The following is a 23,228-nucleotide window of genomic DNA, read 5'->3' as shown; positions in this document are numbered from 1 at the left end:
CAGGCATTGTAGGGAGGTCATACAGGCATGTGGAGGCCACACACACTACTGAGCCTTATTTTGACTTGTTTTAAGGACATTACATCAAAGTTGATTCAGCCTGTGGTGTTTTTTTCCACTTTAATTTTGAGAGTAACTCCAAATCCAGACCTCCGTGGGTTGCTAAATTTGATTTCCATTGATAATTTTTGTGTGATTTTGTTGTCAGCACATTCAACTATGTAATGAACAAAGTATTTAATAAGAATATTTCATTCATTCAGATCTAGGATGTCTTATATTTGTGTTCCCTTTATTTTTTGAGCAGTGTATTAAAGTAACCAACATATCTTTACAATCCCCAAGGAATGTCACAACTTTTGAGCACCCCTAATGCTTGCAAATTGAAAGCTGGCAACTGGCATGTATCTATTTGCAGTGTTTTAGGATCATGTGATCACCTTTTATGACCATTTAACAAGCAAGCCAATGAGGAAGCCAGATTCGCTTAACAAATGTGTTGATAACTTAACAGCAGTGGTTTACTGTGGCAAGAAAGGTTGTAAAATGGTGCAAAACTCAATTAACAACTGTCTTAAAATTTTTGGCTCATTTATGTTCTAAAATGAGGACTACCCATACATGGATCTGGGAAATATTTAACTTAAGTTTTTAAACAATATTTAACTTGCTGTCATTTATCATGCAGTGTAGACAAAGAAAATAATCAGAAAATTGGTTTCATTGAAATAAAATCATACAGTTAATCCACTTCAAGTGACTGAAATATATAGACAAGTCTTGGCACGTAGTACAACTTTTTCAATATGAGAAGGTCTATTTGATGTAACTTGAGATACAGAAATAAAAAATGAAGAACTGTATAAAATTATCAATGTCCTGTTTTATGTATTTTCGCAGACCCTGCCGCTTCCATATATACAGTAATAGGAACTAATGCTATTTTTCTACAGTATTTTCCATTTATTATTTGTTAATCAAGGCTCTTCTGGCAATTTTTTCAAAATCCAAGATTGCAGTTTTTCTAGCTCACTTTTGCTTAGTTCGTGATAAAGGTTTGGTAGACTCAGAAATGTAGTTGTTACTCCCAGAGCTTTTAATGTTTTGTTGGTTTCTTCTCCCCAAGAATACAGAACCAGTTCATCAGCAGTTCCATGACACTGAAACAAATCTGGGGGTTCTCCTTCATACTTTTCCAGTGCCTAGTAGCAAAAGAGACATTAACCATCTTAAGTCATGTACATTTTAACAAAAAGAAAATAGATGTCCAGATGGGTGTCTGAATTCATTATCTTCCCCATTTAAAAGACAGACAATTGGAAAAATAAGGGAACATGCAAGTTTTATGTAATGAAAATAGTATGAACAGAAATGTGCTACCTGGCCCTGCCACCTAAAATACCTAATATTTTATACATGAAGGTCTGCATTGGAAGGCCCCTATAAACAAGCAGGTTTTCTATGAACTGTTCATCTTGCATGATCACAATTCTAAATCAGGCAAGGACTCTAAAAACTGCAGCAGACTCCTTACATCAAACCTGCTTTCCCACACACAAAAACCAGAAGACAGGATAAGTATGTGATAGTGAGATATACCCACTAGCGAATCCCTGTTCTCTTGTTCATTGTATGAACAAGAGCACTTGAAACAGTAGTGTTTATGAGTTTTCAAAGAACCAGGCAAAGCAATTTACTAGATTCTGTTCCTTGGGATGCTGGAAATGGAAATGCCCAGAAACAAAGGCAAAGCTTCAACTGCATGCACTTTGCCTCTGAGCTATAGCTTCTCACCAAATTTATGCTGAAGAAAAAAAATACTCTGGAAGAAACTAGAATTATGTAACTCCATTAATGGAAAGAACCCTTCTGTCCCTGACCTAGTTAGTACATGGCACAATATTACAACCATCATTTACTGGTGGCTGATTGTTCCTGTTCTTAATCTATTTGGTCAAGGATTCTTTCAAGAGAAGGAAACAAGCAAATTATATAACCAAGGCAGATTTTTACAAGCTTATAAGATATTAATGGAACTTTTTAAAGTAATTTTGATTCCATAGAAAAATATAGCATTGGGCATTCCATGTGTGGACAATCCATGAACTTTCCAAAATGAAAAGCGTGGTGGACTTTTTGTGCATAGTTTAAGTCTTACAGATAAATTCCCATATGCTCCCCCAATTGTTTATTTGATTTATATCTTGCCATTCTGATAAAGAAAATGTCCAACAAACAAAAACAATTCAGTAAATGAAACAAATACAGCTACTTCATAATGAATTTTACTGTCTATTGTTTTGCCAATTCTGGAATAATTTTATGAATGCAAGGTAGAACTAAGGATTTTTTAAAAGCTAGTGAGCATCTACCTGGTAAACAACTGAATTCTTATTGAGAAAACTTGAAAGAGCAAATACTCCGGCCACCTCTTGGTGATATCTGTAAGCCAAATGCAAAGCCATGCCTCCACCCATTGAAAAACCACCTGTGGACATATTTTAAAGATAAAAAGAAAGAGAGATTAAAACTAAATACTTAGATTTCAGAACTGTTTTCTTTTGTTCCCAAACAAATGTGCTGTATATATTGTATATTTTAAACAGGAGGTTTTCCTCCCTTAAAATAATTACTAGTGAGGACAGAATCTTAAGATTCCCTGACAAGGTAATAGAAAAATAAGCAATGATTAGGTGATACAAATAATACAGCAAATGGCTGAAAAGCAAGCAGGAGGCTTGGTGTTAAATTTGTCATTTAACTGGCAAATGCCTCACTTGGTCAGACAACACCTTTGGGTTTTATAAATTTACAATTCTTTTGATGAATTAACTTTGCTTTATGACAATAAGATGTATTTCACATTTCTTAAGACTTGAGCTAATTGATTTTGTGGTAAATTCCAAATCTGTTTCATGTTTCTTGCATCCTTGCCATATTTATTTTAGTACCTTTTAAAATTGTTCATAAAACTGAATTATTGGTTTAGCCTTTATAAAACTAATATATATTGAAAACTACATGACTTTCCAAGACAGCTAGTAGAGCTTATCCAAAAAGAACCACAAGTGCTTTAATTGGACCTTAGCAATTATCTTTTAAGTTTCATAAATCTCATTAATTTATTCTGGCTGAGGATTCATGGTTGATTAGATGTCCCTGTGAATGGCCTTGTAAGCAGGGACAGCACTATGGTGGAAATCCAGTTAGTGGTTGACAAAAATCTCTCCAGAGAAAAGGAGAGATATGGTGATCACCCTCTTGTGTTCTGGAAGAGCTGCTCCTTGCAAGATCATAGGAACTGGGGTTTTTTTGTGGTTGATTACAGTTGATGTGAATTTACAACTCAAGAGAGATACTCCAAATGGCAGGGAAAATAAAAGATTCTTTGTGAGGTACTTTCTTTTTACACTAAGAAGAGGAGGGGAAAAGTTATCCTAAAGGATTATACCTTTAAAACAGATTGTAATTCAATAAAGTTTTGAAATGATAAAAGAGATAGCAATTTAAGAAACGTTTGTGACCAGATACAACATCTGGACTTTCCATAAAAATGGAAAAAATGAACTTGTGAATTGTGTGTCTTTGATTAGAAATGAGGCACATAATTTTGATACTTTCAAGAAAATTTCAATAATATGTTGTTAAACAATATTGTCAAAATTATGGAAGTTATGATAACTTTCTGAAGCATAGCAACACTTAGCAATACAGTCTTATCATATCATCTAGGATGTATCAAAACTTAGTTGTTCCCTTTTCTAGAACCTACATCATAAGTTCTTAGGTCTTAGCACTATTCCACTTCAGTAATGACTAAGCAGGACTTTTCTAACTCAGTGTCTTCCTACTGTGTTGGACTGCAGAATATATTGTCCACAGCATGAGGCGTTACTTGGTAATGATGAGATTTGTAATCTATCTAGCTTGGAGTACACCAGAGTGAGAAAGATTAGTATTAATGGGACTAAGAAAATCTATAGGTTGGCTTTTTTTCTTCCCTTTTTCACGGTAAGGCTTTAGGCAGATAAGATGTTGTTTTCTTAAGAGCTTAGAAAACTTAAGGTATCTTAATAAATTGGCATTCTTAGACAATCTCTATTGCCAATTTATGCAATATAATTGTTTTCAAGAGATTAACAACTCTTTTCTGGGAAATAGTCAATGCAACTGGGGTCTATGTCATCATTTCTTTATAAATTGAATCAATGTTTCTCTGTAACAGAAATCCAAAGACACCAATCCTAGTTAGAATCAAGTTTGTTTCTAATAACAATGATTGAAGTGAATACCTAAAAGCCATTAGTAACTAAAGACTTACAAACTCTTGGCTTACAGGCCGAGTTCTCCTCCAACTGTTATATATTTCTCCTTACAAATCTTACCCAACAGTATTCTGTTTTTTCTGATGCCATTTTTAACTTCATCATCAATCAAACTGTTAAGTGCTTGACACATCACATCAATGGTTTCAGTATGTTCTGGGCAATCATTAGAGATCTTGTATCTGTCAAACCACACATTGGACAAAGAGCCCCTCATTGGTGTATATGGTCTGAAAGAAAGATGGATGAGAAATGCATGAGGACAAATTTCATACAAAAGTTTTTTTGTGTTTTAGAATCATTCCCTTTGTCCCTATGAGACTGTGGTGTGTAAAACTGCCATTCAATCATGGAGGTAAGACAAAACTACATCAAACATCTATGTTTGTTTAAACAAGACCTGGGTCATTTTTTACGAATATGTATGTCTATAGAATATTAAGAGCAAACAGGCTGTTCATATGCAGGAACCTAACCTCATGTTTGCCATTTACTCTCCTAAATTTGGTTGTGTGTATCTTTGCTTTAGATCTTCTCTTCGCATAGACTTAAAAATATGGAATACGAAGAGTCTATTTTTAGAGCAAGTACTCAGATACCTAAATAAAGTGACAAATCTTTAAATTCAGAATGCAGCTCCCCTCCCACCAGCCCTCCTTTACTCCTTATATCATACAATTAATGCAATTTATTCTACAAAGTTGTTGTGAGAGAAAACAAGAATATAAAGCTAATGTGGGAAGATTGCAGCGGTTGCTACAAAGCATGTTGTTTTAAAGTAGTAGTTACAGAAATCTATAATTAATTCATAATTAGAGAAACATTTGATAGAATAGAGCATATTAATTCTCTTAAATTCTTGAGTTTCTTCAATTATCAGTGTAACAGTTTCAACATCAGCAACCAATATTAACTATACTAAGAAACCTAAACCTTCAAAAAGTCAACACTGTACTCAGAGATTCTTCACACAGCTTATACCCTTCGTAGACATTCACTAATAGAGGACAACCCATCAATTTGAACTAAACAGTGTTTTTTTAAGGAATGAAGATTTTTTAAAAATAAGGCTGTTTAGGAAGACACTATTAATCCATTAAAAAAATATGTCAGAAAGAAGAATGTGTAATTCCATTTCTTCCAAAATGAAGCACTGGAATCTAGCCCATAGTCCCAGAACTGTCAATCCAGTTTAGTAGAAAAATAAACATATGTCAGATAAGGAATGATACACTCTGAATCTGAAGAATAATGTTAATGGGTTATAAGGAAGTCTCAGCAATGCAAAATACACTGGCCCTGCTTTTTTTTAAATTAAGATTTTTTTCTTGTAAAATGGCTAGCAGTAAATTTAGGCATACATGTCTGTAGGAAAGATGCCATCTCTTCTACATTAGAGAAGCTTGGTTTTCTTTTCCCGATTCTCAGTTTGAACTAGATCAGTTCACTGATGGTAGCTTCTGATGGCTCTTGGCTTCCAGTTCACTGGCAACAGAAGAACTCAGGGTCAGCATGGGTGCCAATTGCCATACCAAAGAATAACTGCACATATGCATGCTTCAAAAATTCGACTTTTTTTGGTCAACTCAGCTTCTTTGTTGTAATAAATGCTTCCCAGCTGAAGTTTCTTTTAATTCCATGAATGTAATCCAAGAAAACTAAGGAAAGTTTTAAGCATCCTCACTTTCAACATGGGAGATTTAACCACTTGGCTAGCTCTTATCCTTTTATATTCTACCCACTAAAGATGGATGTATAGGCTTAATTCTTTTTCTGAATTGGAGTCTCTGGTTGTGCAAAATATTTCTCAGGCATTATATTCAATGCTGTAAGATAGCCTTCCTCTCCAAACCTCAAATTTCTAAAGAAAGAAAATGTTTGCTTAATCTAATGAGGATTTTAACATTTATTCATAATCCATATATTCATATTCATTAGCATAACTAATTCTAAGCAAGGAGTCTGGATATACAGGTAGTCCTCAACTTACAATATTCATTTGATGATCGTACAAAGTTACAACAGCACTGAAAAAAGGACTTATGACCGCTTTTTAACACTTACATCCATTACAGCATCCTTATGGTCACGTGATCAAAATTCAAATGCTTGGCAACTAGTTCATATTTATAGCAGCTGAAATGTCCTGTCGTAATGTAGAATAGAATAGAATAGAATAGAATTCTTTATTGGCCAAGTGTGATTGGACACATAAGGAATCTGTCTTGGTGCAAATGCTCTCAGTGTACATAAAAGAAAAGATACATTCAACAAGTCAAGAATCATAAGGTACAACAGTTAATAATAGTCATAGGATACAAAAAGCAATTAAATCATACTAGGAAACAGTCAATAAAAATCATTAGGATACAAACAACAAGGTTACAGTCAATAGTAATGCAGACTTAGTAAATAGTTTGACAGTGTTGAGGGAATTATTTGTTTAGCAGAATGATGGTGTTCGGGGAAAAAACTGTTTTGTGTCTAGTTGTTCTGGTGTGCAGTGCTCTATAGCGTCGTTTGAGGGTAGGAGTTGAAACTGTCCAGGATATGAGGGGGTCTGTAAATTTTTTCACAACCCTCTTTTTGACTCGTGCAGTATACAGGTCCTCGATGGAAGGCAGGTGGGTAATAATAGTTTTTTCTGCAGTCCTAATTACTCTCTGAAATATATATCTGTCTTGTTGGGTTGCAGAACCAAACCAGTTAGTTATAGAGGTGCAGATGACAGAGTCTGTACAGTCTGTAGAACTGTATCAGCCGCTCCTTGGGCACTTTGACTCGGTGGTACATGACAAACTACTATTAAAATTAAATTCTTACGGCATTTCCAGATCCCTTCACAAGTGGATTACTGCCTTCCTGTCAAACAGGCAACAAATAGTAAAAATAGGAAACGCCCTATCAAACCCTGTACCAGTTATCAGCGGTGTCCCCCCAGGGACCGTTCTAGGACCCACACTCTTTACACTCTATATAAATGACCTTTGTGATCACCTTATTAGCAACTGCGTCCTCTTCGCTGATGATGTAAAACTATTCAACACTACCGTCAATGCTACTGTCCTTCAAAAAGACCTTGATTATGTATCTGAATGGTCTAACAGTTGGCAACTCCAAATCTCGATCCACAAATGCTCTGTCCTACACACTGATAAAAAAGAAATCTATATACCAAATACAAGCTAGGCGGATATGACCTTGTTGATGACCCTCACTCTGTCAAGGACCTTGGAGTTCTCATATCGAATGACTTAAGCGCCAAAGCTCACTGCAACAGTATTACCAAAAAGGCTTTAAGAGTTGTAAATTTAATTTTACGAAGCGTCTCCTCTGGTAATACTGATTTGCAAACTAGGGCATTCAAAACCTTTGCTAGACCAATACTTGAATTCAGTTTTGCTGTCTGGAATCTGCATTGTATATCAGACATAAATACAATTGAGCGAGTCTAGAAGTATTTTACCAGAAGAGTACTACATTCCTCTGTTTGCAACAGAATACCCTACAGCACCAGACTTGAGATTCTAGGCTTAGACAATCTTGAACTACGCCAGCTAAGATTGGACTTAAGCATAGTACATAAAATCATATGTTGCAACGTCTTACCAGTTAATGAATATTTCAGCTTTAACCACAACAACACAAGAGCACACAACAGACATAAACTTAATGTAAACCACTCCAAACTTGATTGTAGGAAGTATGACTTCAGCAAGAGTGTCAATGTCTGGAACTCACTACCTGATTCTGTTGTCACCTGCTCAAACCCCCACTTCTTTACCCTAAAACTAACCTCTATTGACCTCACCCCATTCCTAAGAGGTCTGTAAGGGGCATGCATAAGCGCGCAATTGTGCCTACTGTCCCTGTCCTATTGTCCCCAATTATTAGTTCCTATTTCTTATATTTAAACATGTTTATTCTTATTTCTATTGTATTGTAAGCAGAAAGACCTACTATATCATTGATTCATAACCGATTCTCCTGCATCCCCTCTCCCAAAGAAATGCACCAGAGATACAGGCATAACCAGTCAGAGATAGAAGCAGGCAATGAAAAATTGTTTAGTTTGTTTATACAACTCTGTACATGACTAAAAATACTCTCTTTGTTGGTAGAAGGTAATAAATTGAACCAGGCAACACTTGATCAAGCAGAACAGATACTGCAGGGAAATCCTTAGATAAAATGTATAATAAAAGAAATTAAATAATAATCTTCTAGAGAAGAAAACTGTTACTCTGAGATTTGATAAATGGAACAATATGTAACAATGATTCTGTCAAAGATATTAGTGAAACAATAAAAAATAGGGAATTATCCTTACTAAAAGAACAATTGATACATCAAGAACAATGCATCGCTCTAAATCTTAATGGTAAAGCTGTAGCATTCTGTCAAAATAATTTCAAATGCTTAGAAAATGACTTTGCATAGATAATCCTCCTTTCACATTAACTATCCTGCAGAAAGTGTTCTGAAGAAAGCTTGAGGAGTCAATTCTACCACATGATATTTATGCATATACAATAGGGTTATAGCTTTACTTCCACAGTCATGGCTGCTGTCTTGCCTCTTTGGATTCCCCCTTCACTGCCATGTAGAAATTTAGAAAGAACTGAATATAATTATAAAATGCTTCCTGTGCAGAGTTAGCTATGTTTTGTTTTAAGATACGATAGATGTAGTATTACTTCAAAATGCATATGATTCTTTTATGTTCAATCCATTTTTAGCTGAAGAAAGCTAGCAAGGCAAACAAGATGGTTAGAACAATTAAAAGGTGGTAATGGATGAATCAATGCCAAAAATACTAGCCAAATATCTATCATAGTTAATTGTATTTGAGCTAATTCAGTACCTAATAACTTCACCAGTATATATTTACTTGTTTGATATTGAGATCAACATTCTGCTTTTTGATTAAATGATTCTGAAAAATTTGTAAATAGTTACTTTCCCTGGTTATGTATAGTATCTTATATAAATGAAATCTATAAAGAACTGAGTCCTAAAGAATGTATATTGGGATTATTTTATATAGCAAGAATGCATTTTTCCTGGAAATGATGTTTAAAAACTTTTTGACTAATGAATAAACTATGATATAAATAATTATGTTGAGTCTTCTTGAATGATTCAATCCAGTATTTAAATTATTTACTTCTTGTATAATGTTTTTATTTAATCTTTGGTGATTGTTCATTTTTATTTTATAATTTTTGACAATGGCTTAATAAAAATCAAATACATATTGATTTCACAGAAGACAACATTGAAAAAGCACTACACAATCTAAAACCATCTCTATCTATTGGACCAGATGGAATATGTGCCTACTTCTTAAAAAAGCTATCCATTGCCATAGCCAAACCTCTAAGCATAATCTTTGAAAAATCTTTCAGGACCAGCTGCTTGCCAAACCTATGGTCTCAAGCCATGGTCATCCCCATCTTCAAAAAGGGAGACCCTAGTCTAGTTGAAAATTACAGACCAATCTCTTTATGCTACGTCACCTGTAAAGTCATGGAATCAATTATTAACCAATCCATTATCCTTCACTTAGAGACAAACAACCTACTCTCTAATAAACAATTTGGTTTCAGAAAAAAACTATCCTGTAATCTGCAACACTTACACTACAGAAACATATGGACTACACAACTCGATCAGGGCAAAACAATAGACGCAATCTACATAGACTTCTGTAAAGCCTTTGATTCAGTGGTACACAACGAACTACTCCTAAAACTAAAATCTTACGGTATCTCTGGACACCTGCATAACTGGATAGAAGCATTCCTGTCAAACAAATGGTTAAAATTGGGAGCGTCCTATCAAATTCTGTACTTGTCAACAGTGGTGTCCCCAGGGCAGTGTTCTAGGACCAACTCTCTTCATAATACATAAATGATCTCTGTGATCATATTAAGAGCAACTGCGTTCTGTTCGCTGATGATGTAAAGCTATTCAACACCACAGACAATACTGCTACCCTTCAAAAAGACCTTGACCATGTATCAGAATGGTCAAACAAATGGCAACTTCAAATCTCAACAAATAAATGCTCTGTCCTACATATTGGCAAAAAAAAATCAGAAAATAAAATACAAGCTGAAGACCTTGTTATGATCCAAACTCTGTCAAGGACCTTGGAGTTCTCATCTCTAATGATCTAAGTGCTAGAGCCCACTGTAACTACATAGCCAAAAAGGCATTAAGAGTTGTTAACATAATCCTGCGTAGCTTTTTCTCTGGTAATATCACACTACTAATGAGAGCATACAAAACATTTGCTAGACCAATACTTGAATACAGCTCATCAGTCTGGAACCTGCATTACGTATCTGATATTAACACAGTTGAGAAAATCCAGAAATATTTCACAAGAAGGGTTCTCCACTCCTCTACTCATTGCAGAATACCTTATGCCACCAGACTCGAAATTCTAGACCTAGAAAACCTAGAACTACGCTGCCTTAGGTCTGATCTAAGTATAGTATATAAAATCATACACTGCAACGTCGTACCTGTCAATGAATACTTTAGCTTCAACCATAACACTACAAAAGCACACAATAGATACAAACTCAAGGTAAACCGCACCAAACTTGATTGCAGAAAATATGACTTCAGTAACAGAGTGGTAAATGTCTAAAATACTCCACCTGACTCTGTAGTTTCTTCCCCAAACCCCCAAAACTTTAACCTTAGACTGTCTACTATTGACCTCACCCCTTTCCTAAGAAGTCTGTAGGGGGCGTGCATAAGCGCACCAACGTGCCTACCGTCCCTGCCCTATTTTTTATTTTTATTTCTTTTATTTTTCTTATATGTATCCATTTCATGTATCCATAACTATGTTTATACTTATACCTGTTTCTTATAATTGCTTGACAAAATAAATAAATAAAAATAAATAAAAGCTATTTATTTATTTTTTAAAAAAATAATGTATTTAAGTTAATTCCACCCTGTTTGCTATATAGCTCCATACTGTGCAGAGGGTTGAAGAATAACAGGCATTAGTTATCTTTAAATCAGATCTCCACAAGCTGAGGCCCTAGAGATCCAGGCAGACTTTAAATGCAGACTATAGACTTTGAAAATTAGTTCATTTCTAGAAGTTTTTTATACTCCTTTCATAAAAAATCAGAAGCAGTTTACAAAAGTAACACTATTATTCCATAATAAAAAAGAGTCTAAAGTGAGATTCAACTGGATAATTGTATAAAGAAAATGAAAAAGAATACAGGAAGTTCTTCAAGTCAATCTTGGCACAGGACAATTACACGGACATATCTTTACAATAATATGGAAGTGATTTACTATTGCCTTTTTACAGTTGGATTTTTTCTCCTAGACGAAGTCTCCAACTTTGGAATTTCTAGCCATTTCCCAATCATATACTAACTGGTTCTGACCCGTTTATCTTTTTAGTATGAATCAAAGACATTTAAATGAGAACAAAAAAACACCCACGATAATAGAACTATTACGAAATTTTGTAGCTAGAGAAAGTCAACATAAAATGGGGAAATTATAGCTCCTTCAGCTCTATAACTTCAGGGAACATTAAAAAGCAGATACCTAGAGACCCATAATTCTAAAAAAGAAATTTTGGAATACAATGCTAATACATAAAGTTACCAACTGTAACTTTATTTAGAATAGAAAAATAAATTCTATACAAAAAGGACATCATTTAGGGACTCTTAGTATTTGAGTATCTCATGAAATTCTAGCTTTATTGAATTTTCATTGGATTGCTTTGTATGTGTTTATAAAAATGTGTGCTTAGAATATCAGAAAAACGTGACCCTAGTTAAAGTTGTTGAAAAGTAGGAATCTGATTAAGGTATTTGGGAGAGGTATCCATAGCAAGTCTCCCAATACAATTCTATCAATTCATCTCCATTGCTGTCAACAGGGTTTTTGTGAGTCAAATATCTGCCAATTTATTTAAAATAGTGTCAAACTGACCGATGATTCTGTATCACAGCCAAAGGAGAGAGAATTGCTACAAGGAACTCAGGGGAAAAAACTTGCATTGAAAGCTTAAAAAAAAATGTCTGCACTGTTCTACAAAGCCATTTTCCAAGGCTCCATAAATATTTTCTTAAATGGAAAGAGATCAACAGTCTTCACAATATATACAATAAAAACTGCAAAAGTTATCTGCTGGTAACTGAAAAGAGTGTAGAATCCATGGTCTTGCTAGGCTGAGTTTGGATTTAGAGTGGGAAGGATTGTGAGAAGGAAATGCACAAAGATTCACTGACCTAGATTTAGTGAGGTGTAACAAGGTACAGTATACTTATTTCAAAAAGTTGGGACATCATAATTTTAACTTGAACACGTTATCTGCTATAATGCCAATTTAAACTATTACTTTCTGTTTAAGAGAAATATAAGAAATATTCTTTCTTGATTTAGACATTCAACAGAAAACAAATGTTTAAGTTGCTCTGCTAGCAGCTGTAACAGTATTTAAAGTATTAGCCATGCCTGCTCAAAAGAGAGGGGGGAAAAGCATTTTGAGAGACGTGGCAGCAGATGCTGTTTTTAAAATTCCAACTAAAGTTGCAACACATTTAATCACAATAATCAAGGACTGAGGGAATTAAAAGATGAAATTATATATTATAAGAGAAAGCTGAATCAGTTGTTTTTCGGCACTGTAAATAATTAAGTGATCTATGGAAATATAAAGCAGGTTTTCTACATAATCCTTAGCCTATAAACTACTTAATCTTTGCAAGATTATATTTTGGCCACAATTATAAATCTTCTAGAAATTGGCCGCTGGAAAATGCAGCCCTTAAACCTATCTTTTGCAATGACCACCGGGCACAAAGGAAGAGAATAGTATATTCACAAAATGAATCAGTTGTTTCAACTGGTCACCAGCTAATGCACAAAACACTGCAACTTTGACAATTTGGAAAAAAGTGAAGGGAAATGAATGATAAACCTAACCCTCAACCCCCACCCCCCACCCCACCCGTGTTTTAATAGCCATGACCACTGGCAATCTGATTGTAACAGAAACTCTGGCTGAAAACAGAACTGCCAATTACTTTGGGAAGGAAGAAGGGGGAGCAATCTGATAACGCAAATACACACACACACATACAGAGAGAGAGAGAGAGAGAGAGAGAGAGAGAGAGAGAGAGAGAGAAATGGACACACAAAAGCCGAGTGCTTTGTTTTTTTGTTTTCCTTCTTGGAGTAGCTCAGACCGAGGGCCAGAAAGTCTGAGATCCACCTGGGTCAGGGCCTTGCCCCCCCGGGGTCAAACTGAGTAGGGGGAGATAGCCCTGCCTGGCTAGAGAAGAAAAAAAAGGGGGGAGAGAGTGGCCTGCAGCCTGGCCCCTCTTCAGGGTTCCTCCCTCTCCCCCATTTTCTTTCCCTTTTCGAAAACACTGTGCAAGAGAAGAGAAGGCAGGGCCTCCTGGCCTGGTGGTCTCAAGTTTGTGTGTTAGTGGGTGGGAGAAATGGGGGGAGATTTGATTTGAGTTAAGACTATTTCTTTCTCACTTTCTATTTAAAAAGAGAATAAAAAACCCCAATTCTTGGGGAAAAAAGAACTATCCCCTAAAACAAATATTCTCACTGTTCTCCATAATAATTTTATTTACAAGATTAAAGGAATCCCTCCCCCCCAGCTATTTTTTTTAAAGCAAAATTGTCTGATTCTATTCACTGCGGCATACAGAAGCTCACTAGAAACTTGATTGTACTATTGTAATAACTGAAAGTTGACTTCTAGCCTAAAGAGTATTACTTCATCTGACTGGCAGAGGGTCTTTTTGGTTTTAAATGGAAGAAAATATTTTGTAACAGTAGTAGCACTATCCATTTTGGTCTGGAGACTAAATCTGAGTCTTTTTTTTTATGGAAAATGTACACTCTAAATTAGAGCTATGCTTATCTTCCCATATATTGTTCCCATTCAGTGACCATGATCTATTGGTACAGAAAACTGTTATCAAGGAATATAGTTATTAAACAGTTAAGCTCTGAACCTAAAGTTAATATGAAATTCTCCAATAATTCCCCCCAAATTGCTATAGTAAAGAAGGCTATGCAGATCTCTGAAGTGGTGTTTGACTTCAACAACGTCACACTTTTAGCCAGTAAAGCAGCTGTGGCCTTTAGTTGTAACTCTCACCTCAACCTTTTATCAAGATTGATAAGCCATCATGTACACAGGCCCAGCAGAAAACTTCTTTGTTCAGTAAATGAAAACGGGCAGCAAACTTCAGTTAAATGAGACTCATGAGATTACACTGGCAAACTGTTCACAATTTGTGATATCAAGCAGCACTTTTTTTCTTTTAAATTAAAAGTGGAAATAAGAGTTACTTTTACATTCAGAAAGGCAGGAAAAAAACCCCTGGTCCCCTTGATCAACCCCCAAGCCATTCTGTCACTGGAGCAGTATTATTGCTAATGTGGCATAATCTAGTTTTGATGAGGTAGTTTTGATATGCCCTGGCTCCCTTTCTTCACATTACGTTCCTATTCAAGCCAAATATACTGCAGGTAGGCACACCAATCAAAGAAAATAGAACATAGCCATAATCTCGGATAGATATTAACTTCTAATTTTGTGAAAAAGCATCCCTTATCTCAGTGTTTTCAAATTTGCCAAATTAAGATGTGTGGACTTCAGTCTCCAGAATTCCTCAGGCAGCATCCTGGCTGAAGAATTGTGGGAGTTGAAGTCCACATATCTTAAAATTGACAAGCACTGCTCTATCAGAAGGATTCACAATCAATGTTCTAATCAGAGCTATGCTTTTCAGCCAGATCTACCATGCTGGTCAAGCATTATTGCTGAAAGTACACTATATATATATCTATATCTATATCTATCTATCTATCTATCTATCTATCTATCTATCTAGATAGATAGATAGATAGATAGATAGATAGATAGATAGATAGATAGATATTTTTAGGTAAACAGAATTTAGTAAAAGTCTAAGGTCACTTCTAAGAGACCCAGTCAGTCTCCTATCACAAAAAGCTAAAAATATCTGCTCTCACAATGATCATGTTATACTTGGCATGCTAAGTGTTGATTTGAGGGTGTAAGGCCAGTTTTAGAGTGAGATGGTCTACCCTCTTGGCATCAGGGCGATGAATCAAATTTACTTCAGTAATTCTATTTGACTATGCAGTATATCATATCTGAAGTGTCTGAATGCAAATGAAGGCAGCACTCACTATGATGGAAGCCCCACTATTGTTTGCACTGTCCTTTCTTTGACTAGAACTGCCATTCCCATCATCTTTTCTAAAGCCTTTGAACGGAGAACATTTAATAGAAGAGAAAGAACGTGTCTTTGGCAACTTTCTTCCAATAACTGGAATGTAAGAACAGCAAATCCACTACAGATAAACCCAGGAAATACCAAGATTTGTGCTCTTCCTCCATTGCCTTTGAATGCTTCTCTAACAAATAACATTTGTTGTTTTCTTGGAAGGAATATAGTAAAGCCTCTCAAGCTTTTACATTCCTATGCAGAAATACCAGTAAAGTATGAGTGTACGGCCGAGCTTCACTTCCCAGAGTTGTCTGGATTCCCAACTGCTGGAGTCAACTAGGACCATGCCAAAGGAAAGTATGGTGTCCCACTATGATGCTGCCAATTGATGTGTTGAGGTGGATTGCTTTGCTTTGATGGAAATCCCTTTTTGGCACATGCACAAAAAATATTATCAAACTCTAATGCAACAACTGTCTCGACTAGCAAACCTTTGGTTGTGACCACTTGGACATTTTATGTTGTGAACTGATATCAAAGAACACTTAACAGAACGCCAACTGAAGTGGCTGTTTCTATTCTAAACCAAAGGTCTCCAAACTTGGCAACTTTAAGACTTGTGGACTTCAACTCCCAGAATTCTCCCATAGGACCCCTGATCTAAACCCTGAAATCATTTTAATTGCATTGCAGTAAATATAGTGCAAACCTTATTGCAAATCTTATTTCACTATTTTCATAATCACCTGAAAAACGAATGCAAATATTACTAAACAAATTATCAAAGGGAAAACTTAGTAGTGTAATAGTTCTGCTTATCTATTTGGAGACAGAGAGTGAGATTGTCTGTTATGCTTGAATATGCGTTTTAAACTTGATCTTTTGGGAATAGGTACAGAACCCAATCCCTGAAAACAAACTGACTTTAAGGATTTTCTGCCAAAATCTATTCTGTGTCCATTTATAAAATACTTGCAACATAACTTCATCTGCTCTGTTTCAACTTGTTGCTGAATTATACCCTGGAAGGTGACAGCATAGCAACATCTGTGATTTACTGCCCAGCTGTCAGTGTCATATGCAAAGTGACGTTTTTTTTAATTGCATACAACAAATAAAAGAAGGTTGGAGAAGAATATCCTGTAAAATCTACTGAGGTTTTAAATCAAGTTACATAAATGCTTTGCTGTAAAAACCAAGAAACAAATGCAGAAGAACTAACCTGGCAGCTAAAGTTCAATTGGATTATGACACCAAATCAGTGTCAACTCTTAGCAATCAGAAAGATAGATTTTTCTCCGGGACAATTTGTCCCCAATCTCATTCTTCAATCTGCTAGTGTTGTGCCCACTGCCACTGTAATCAAGGCCATCTATCTTGATGCTTCTTGCTGCCTTCAGTTTTTTCTTCCATCTTTCTCAGTATTATAGTTTATCTAAAGAATCAGTCTTTATATAATGTGTATGACGTATAATTTGAGGCTACTCATTTCTGCCTTCAATGAGAGTTCTGGGTTCATTTTTTTTATTCATTTGTTTGTTTTCTTGGCTATCCATAGCGTTCTTGGGACCAACACCAAAATGCAAAAATGTCTCTTTTTATCCTGCTTCTTCCAAATCTAACAGTATAATTCTAACTTTTGTATGTACAGACATGTTATGTATCTCAATATATTTGCCAAGGTTTTTACTACTACTTTACCATGTGCTTAGACTGCAGTCTTTTCTTGACTGCTTGTTCCTTTCTGCTTGTTTAGTTGATCCAAAAAGATAGAAAATACCCACCACTTCAATCTCTTGGAGTGATATTTTCAATAAGGCTAGTTGCTGTACCTACTGCCATTATTTTTGTCTTCTTTATATATAACTTTAGCTCCATTTTCTGCTTTCCTTCATGACTTCCATTATTAGAGCTGTCAGATCATTCACTATCACACACTATCAAAGTAGTATCGTCAGCATGGTGTAAGCTATTGTTATTTTTCCTCCAATTTTAAAAAATATTCCAATGCAACTTCCTACAGTAGATGTTTCACATACAGGTTGAATAAATAAGGTGACAGTATATAGCCTTGTCTCATTCCTTTGCTTTCCTGGAGTCATTCTGCTTTGTAATGTTTGTTTCAAATGAGGCTTCCTAATCTGTGTATAGGTTTCGCATGTAGACAATGTATTCTGGAATTCTGACTTCTGAATGACACATTTCAGAATGTGACATGATGGACACAACTGAAATCTGTCTGAAGAACATACAGACTTCTTTTTCATATTCTTTGACTTTTTCAATTATTCAGCATGAATAAATAATATATCTTGTTCCTTGGCCTCTTCTAAACCCATTTGAACAACTAGCATCTCTCTTTAATAATGCTTCCAATCATCAATCTGGGTTGGATGACTGGAAGCATTATTTTGCTTGCAGGTGAAATTAAAGACACTGTAAGATAATTTGCACACTTCATTAAACCTTCTTTTCTGTAAAGTGATCTCTTTCAATATACTGGCCACTATGCTGTTCTCCAAATTTGTTGGCATAGATTGGTTACAACCTTTACTGATTTGACATCTGTTACTGGCCATATTTTTGTATATTCCTGTAGCCTTCTGACTTGGTAATAAGCGGGCATTGCGCTAACTTCATCTTCTAGCAGTAGGAAATGATCTACTTGGAATCAGTTACTATCTGCCCATTTGCATCCTTTAACATACCAGTTCAAGGTCAGAACTTACTTCTGACTTTGGGTCAGAAATCTTCAGCCTTTTCCGCCCATAGTTTTAAAAATCTGTTCTGTAGCATCGGTCATATACTTGACAAAAACCACTGCATGCTAGTTCTTGATCCACTCAACTTTTTCAGATTTTCATCTTAATTTAACCTGCAGCAGAACATAGGCCGAGTTCAATTTCTCAAACCTGGTCCAAATGATGCCTTTGTTTTTTTTTATTTAATTTTATTTAAAATTACAATTGCAACAATAAAAACTAATACAAATAAAAAAATAAAAAGTACAAAGAATAATAGAAGGTGCAGAAAAGAATACAGGAAAAAAGAATAAAGAAAAAGAAATATATAAAGAAATGATTTCCCCTTCATTACAAGTATAAATAATTTTAGTAACTTATCACCTTTTCTTAAAATGTAACAAATGATCTGTTTTCCTCATATCCTATCTCTTTTTTATAAATAGGTCCATAGAAACCTCATCATTTTAAACCCTGATATCAGAAAAAATCCTTTACGTGTTCCCAGAAGTAACAACGTATCAATTTTAATCTTAATCAAATAAACCAATTCTATTATTTTATTCAACCACCTTGATCTTTAGTCCCTTCTGATGATGTCCTAGAACTTGATTTATTTTAATTTTCTGTTTTGTCCCTTCTCACAAAATTCTTCAAGCTTTAAGAAGCCTCTTTTGTAAATCCAATACATGTCCTCTCTTTGTCTGGAGAGAGATTATTGAAGACACAGTTTACTCACTCTACCTTTTGTGGAACTGTCTTCAATCCGCCATTTCTTCTCTGGAAATCCCGATACCTTTGTGTTTATATCATAGTATACAAGAAGTGATATGCAATCCCTCTCTTCTCTGAGTTGTGCTTGGTATCAGTAAGAATTGTGGGTGTGCCACTGCTCTCTGAAACAGAAAGCCTTTGGATATACATGACAGCTTTCTTATGAACTGGAAATCTTATTTGCTGCTTTTCAAACAGAATCTAGAATTATAGAGTTGGAAGGATTCTCAAAAGAAATTTAATCCAACCTTGTGATTGATGCAAGATCTACTAAAACATTTTTGAAATGCTGAATTTTAGATAAGAATGTTTTGTCTGAATAGATCCCGTGTTAACCATAAAAGTGAAAGAGTTTTGTGCACCTGAATGCAACTATGTTTCTGTTTACTTTACAAAAATATCCTAGAAAGCTAGGATTGGGAACTACCTTGGCAAACAAGGGATTTATAAGAAGCTGGGAAAATAAGTTTATTTAAACCATGGTTTCATAGCTTGGCATTTTTATGTTTCTAGGATCAGCTGCAACTATAAACTATAATTTCTTGACTTACTTTTCCATTCAGCTGAAAGGGCAGGAAAAGTCTTTATGATGAGCTTTGTGCATAAAGATATTTTATCCCTAAGGGAAGGAATTGATGATACTTTGCAAGTTTGGAAAAAAAAATGACTGAAAGATAGGAAGTATGATTTCTGGATAGGATTGCATTATGGACAACAAGAAGAATCAACAAGGGATTAAAAAAGAGTAGCCTGACAATCCTGCTTAAGAAAATGAATAAGCCTTATGCAGTGGCTGTAACCATTGGTAAGTAACTAAGGAAAAGCAGTTATCTAAGCTTAGGACATTTAAGACTTGAGAGGTGTACCCAGTCCAAGTTTTATTAATACCCCTACTGAACTTGTTCTCATCTCTATAAGTAACTTTACCTATTAAAGAAAGAACAAATCAGAGAGATCCTGATTTCTGAAACATGAGTGGAACTTCAAATTCTTACAAAAATTAGCTTCTATTTTCTATATCCATCAATATACTTTTCTATATTGAAAAGACTATTAGAGATTCTGTAAGAAAGGACATGGTACCTGGCAGGAGCTGTTGGATAAATGACTTTTATATGTTGGAAAGACAAATCTTGCTTCAAAACTTGCTTGATCCAGTCTCTTACCCCTTGACCAGTATCACCTGAATAACACAGAAAGATAGAAGTGAATTAGACATCTATGCAATGGAGCAATGTGAGCTGTCTTATGAACCTCAGAATTCATCTTGTCCATACAACTCTTTCTTTTTCAAACTTCGTTTTAGAAAAGGTACAGCTGGTTGCTTATACAAACCAAACCTAATGGGCAATTGGTTTTCAAACCTCAACAATACATATAAAGGTTGTCCTTGGTTTTCAATGTAATGGAGATCGCCCGTTATGGTTGTTAGGTCATGAGGGTTGTAAAGTGAGACTTATGACCGTTTTTGTGGGGGTTCGTTAAGTGAATCACTGCAGTTGCTACATATACCTGAGGTTGTTAAGTGAACCCATTGTTTATCATGGGGCCCTTTTGCCCAAAACTGCAAAATGCTCTAAATTATGGTCATATGACCACAGGATCCTTCAAATGCAAACCAGATGCCAAGTGCCCAAAATGTGGGGATAGCCTTCGAAACTGAGTTATAAGTACCCTTGGAAAGGTTTGTCATAAGTTTGAACAATCATAAAGCAAGTGATTATAAGTCAAGGCCTGTACCCATCTCCACCAAGGAAGTTCTTGCCCTACTCAGTGCAAGAATTCAAGTTTATAGAGTCCTTGTCAGTTCTGTGATCTCTACTTGAATGCATCTAATGAAGGAGCACATACTACCTCCTTAATTCCAGGTTGCTTCTCTCCTTGATTAGTTTCCAACCATTGTTTCTTGCCTTGACCTTCCGTGCTTTGTAGAATAGTTTAACCCCCTCTTTTTTGTGGCAGCTTCTCAAATACTGGAATACCGCTATCATGTCCCCCCTAGTCCTTCTTTTCTCTAGACTAACCAAACCCCAAGCCTGCAACCGTTCTTCATACATCGGCAATAACCTGATGTTAGATCTGCAACTGCGCTGGATTTGACAATGAACAACTGTGATTGTATTCATTTAGAATTATGCCACACTGGCACCATTACGAGGAACTGTATTCTCACGAGGCAGATTTTTAAGAAAGAAAGAAAAACTGGGCCATAATCATCATCCCGGGGACAAGCTTTCCTCCCCGAGTACCTCTCCGGGAGGGTTCACACATTTGGGGTTTATTGAACAAACCACGAGGGCTTGTCCCATTCTACACGCAAGTCTTATAAGTCAAAACGATGCGAGTCATAGGCTTAATGCACGTGTGGCCCCTTTCGGCGAAAAGGCCCCACGAGCTAGCCCAGAGATTGTGCCCCCCCTCCCTCCAGCAGATCATTTTGGGATCGAGAGCCTCCACCTGAGCCATGGAGAAAGATCACAGAAGCCGTGTGTCTCCCCGCCGGGCCCACCGATACCAGACTCTTCTGCAACGCCGCCTGAACAGCCATAGCGCCTATATTTTCTTCCACTGGCCGAAAGGGGTGGGTGCGTTGGGGGAAGAAAAAAAAACACAATCAGGCCGCCGCTTACGGCGCAGCCGCGCCTGGGAGGCGCACGGAGCTTCTGGCAGCAAAGCTCCGCCTCCCGCGAGTTCCGCGAAAGGAGGTCGGGCGTGCGGGCCGTTGTGTGTTGTGTGTTGCTCGTCTGGATGAGAAGAGGCGGGAAGTGGTGTTGTGGTGCTCCAGGCGCTGCCGTGTGAGACCGATTTTAAGTCTGAAAGAGATGGCTGTGAACGCGCTAAACGATACCAGTTGGCATTGTTTTCCTGCACTCAGTTTTTTGAAGAACCCCACTGCCTAATAATCGACACTGTTTTAAACATTCATTATCCCTAATCCAAAATAAAGGTTGCATTACCAGCCACGTTTACTACTTGGAGAGAGTGAGTTACGTTGCATTCACAGGAATTAAATCCTGAATAAAGCTGTATAACATTGCGAGGGCAGGAAAAAAGAAAAGAAAATGGGAAAGATAGGCATTGGTGATAGAAACGGGTGTTAAGTTATTTTAAGATAATATTAATAGGACTTGAATTTATACAGGTTTTGCATCCCACAGAAATAGGAACTTGGTGATTATGTGGATCTACAGGATTTCTTCCTTTTGTGCCCAGAATGCAGACTTTTACATATTTCTCCTAGCCCTTGCATCCAACTCCTGTACAAGTGTGCCCAACCTGTCACTTTTCTATGTCACTGTGATGTTTTATCTACTTCCTAGTCAGCCCCTACTAAAACCATCCTTTGCTTTAACAGTGTTAAAACTATGTTTCCCTCTCAACTATTGCCATGAATGCAATCAGATACACTTCACACCTCACCAATCCAACGGTGTGGTATGTGATCAGCACAGTTGGGTTTGTCAAGGAATCTGCTTTTATACTAGGCCTTGGCTGTTGGCTAACTAGGAAATTCTGGGAATTTAAGTCCTCAGATCTTAAAATTGTCAAGGTTGGACACTCCTATTTTATGCCTTCCAAGATAGCTTGCTGCTGTCAGAAGTAGTGGAGGATGGTGTCCCATGGTCACCACAGAAACAAGACTCAATATTCTTTCTGGTTCAAGATCTACGCAGATTGTCCCATCAGACAGCAAAGTGTCTTGGCTGTTTTCACAATTGCCTGGTGCTGTCCACACTCCTTCCCTTTCTCAAACCTTCCTTGGCAACTCCTCAGATCTCCTTAGGAAGGCCTGGTGCTCATTTTGAGTATCACTGCAATTTGTAGGAGGCATTTTAATTTCCTGCATATGTGGATAAGTTCAGTAAACATAGCCAAGTAAACAGTTATCCTTCCCTTCCCAATTACTTTTTATATTGCTGGGGTCTCATATTTATAGCTTCCATGTTTTGCCTAATAAAAATACAAAGTGGTATTTTTTTCTCTCCAGCTTATGGTCTGCCATAATAGTAGCTTCCCATCTCACCCTTGCCTCATTTTTCATCACTTATTAGTTCATCTCTCCAGCTGTTCAGCATCACTACTGGGTGTGAAGGCACAATTCTGATGAG

At 36.3% G+C, this 23,228-nt stretch overlaps 1 protein-coding gene across 1 annotated transcript; it reads right to left on the bottom strand.

Moving 5' to 3' along the window:
• Positions 1–258: 258 nt before the first annotated feature.
• Positions 259–21,781, bottom strand: LYPLAL1 (lysophospholipase like 1). The gene is made up of 5 exons (XM_026695745.2): positions 21,577–21,781; positions 20,203–20,302; positions 4,386–4,555; positions 2,373–2,488; positions 259–1,202 (listed from the first exon to the last, which is right to left on the bottom strand). Exons 1-5 carry the CDS (start codon positions 21,665–21,667, stop codon positions 978–980), a joined length of 702 nt encoding a protein of 233 aa, XP_026551530.2. The 5' UTR covers positions 21,668–21,781; the 3' UTR covers positions 259–977.
• Between the last annotated feature and the right edge of the window lie 1,447 nt (positions 21,782–23,228).

Source organism: Pseudonaja textilis, chromosome 1 (genome assembly GCF_049901715.1).
Source record: "Pseudonaja textilis isolate UNSWEBS1 chromosome 1, rPseTex1.2, whole genome shotgun sequence".
NCBI classification, from domain to species: Eukaryota; Metazoa; Chordata; class Lepidosauria; order Squamata; family Elapidae; genus Pseudonaja; species Pseudonaja textilis.
This window is presented reverse-complemented; position numbering and strand designations above follow the sequence as displayed.

Bases quoted from the DNA above. Each gene is read 5' to 3' on its own strand.
- LYPLAL1 (XM_026695745.2), bottom strand. From the start codon at position 21,667: ATGGCTGTTCAGGCGGCGTTGCAGAAGAGTCTGGTATCGGTGGGCCCG. The intron at 2,489-4,385 runs GTAAGATTTGTA...ATATGTCCACAG, and splicing joins AAAAAACAGAATACTGTTGG to GTGGTTTTTCAATGGGTGGA. The intron at 1,203-2,372 runs GTAGATGCTCAC...TTTTGCTACTAG, and splicing joins AGAATTCAGTTGTTTACCAG to GCACTGGAAAAGTATGAAGG.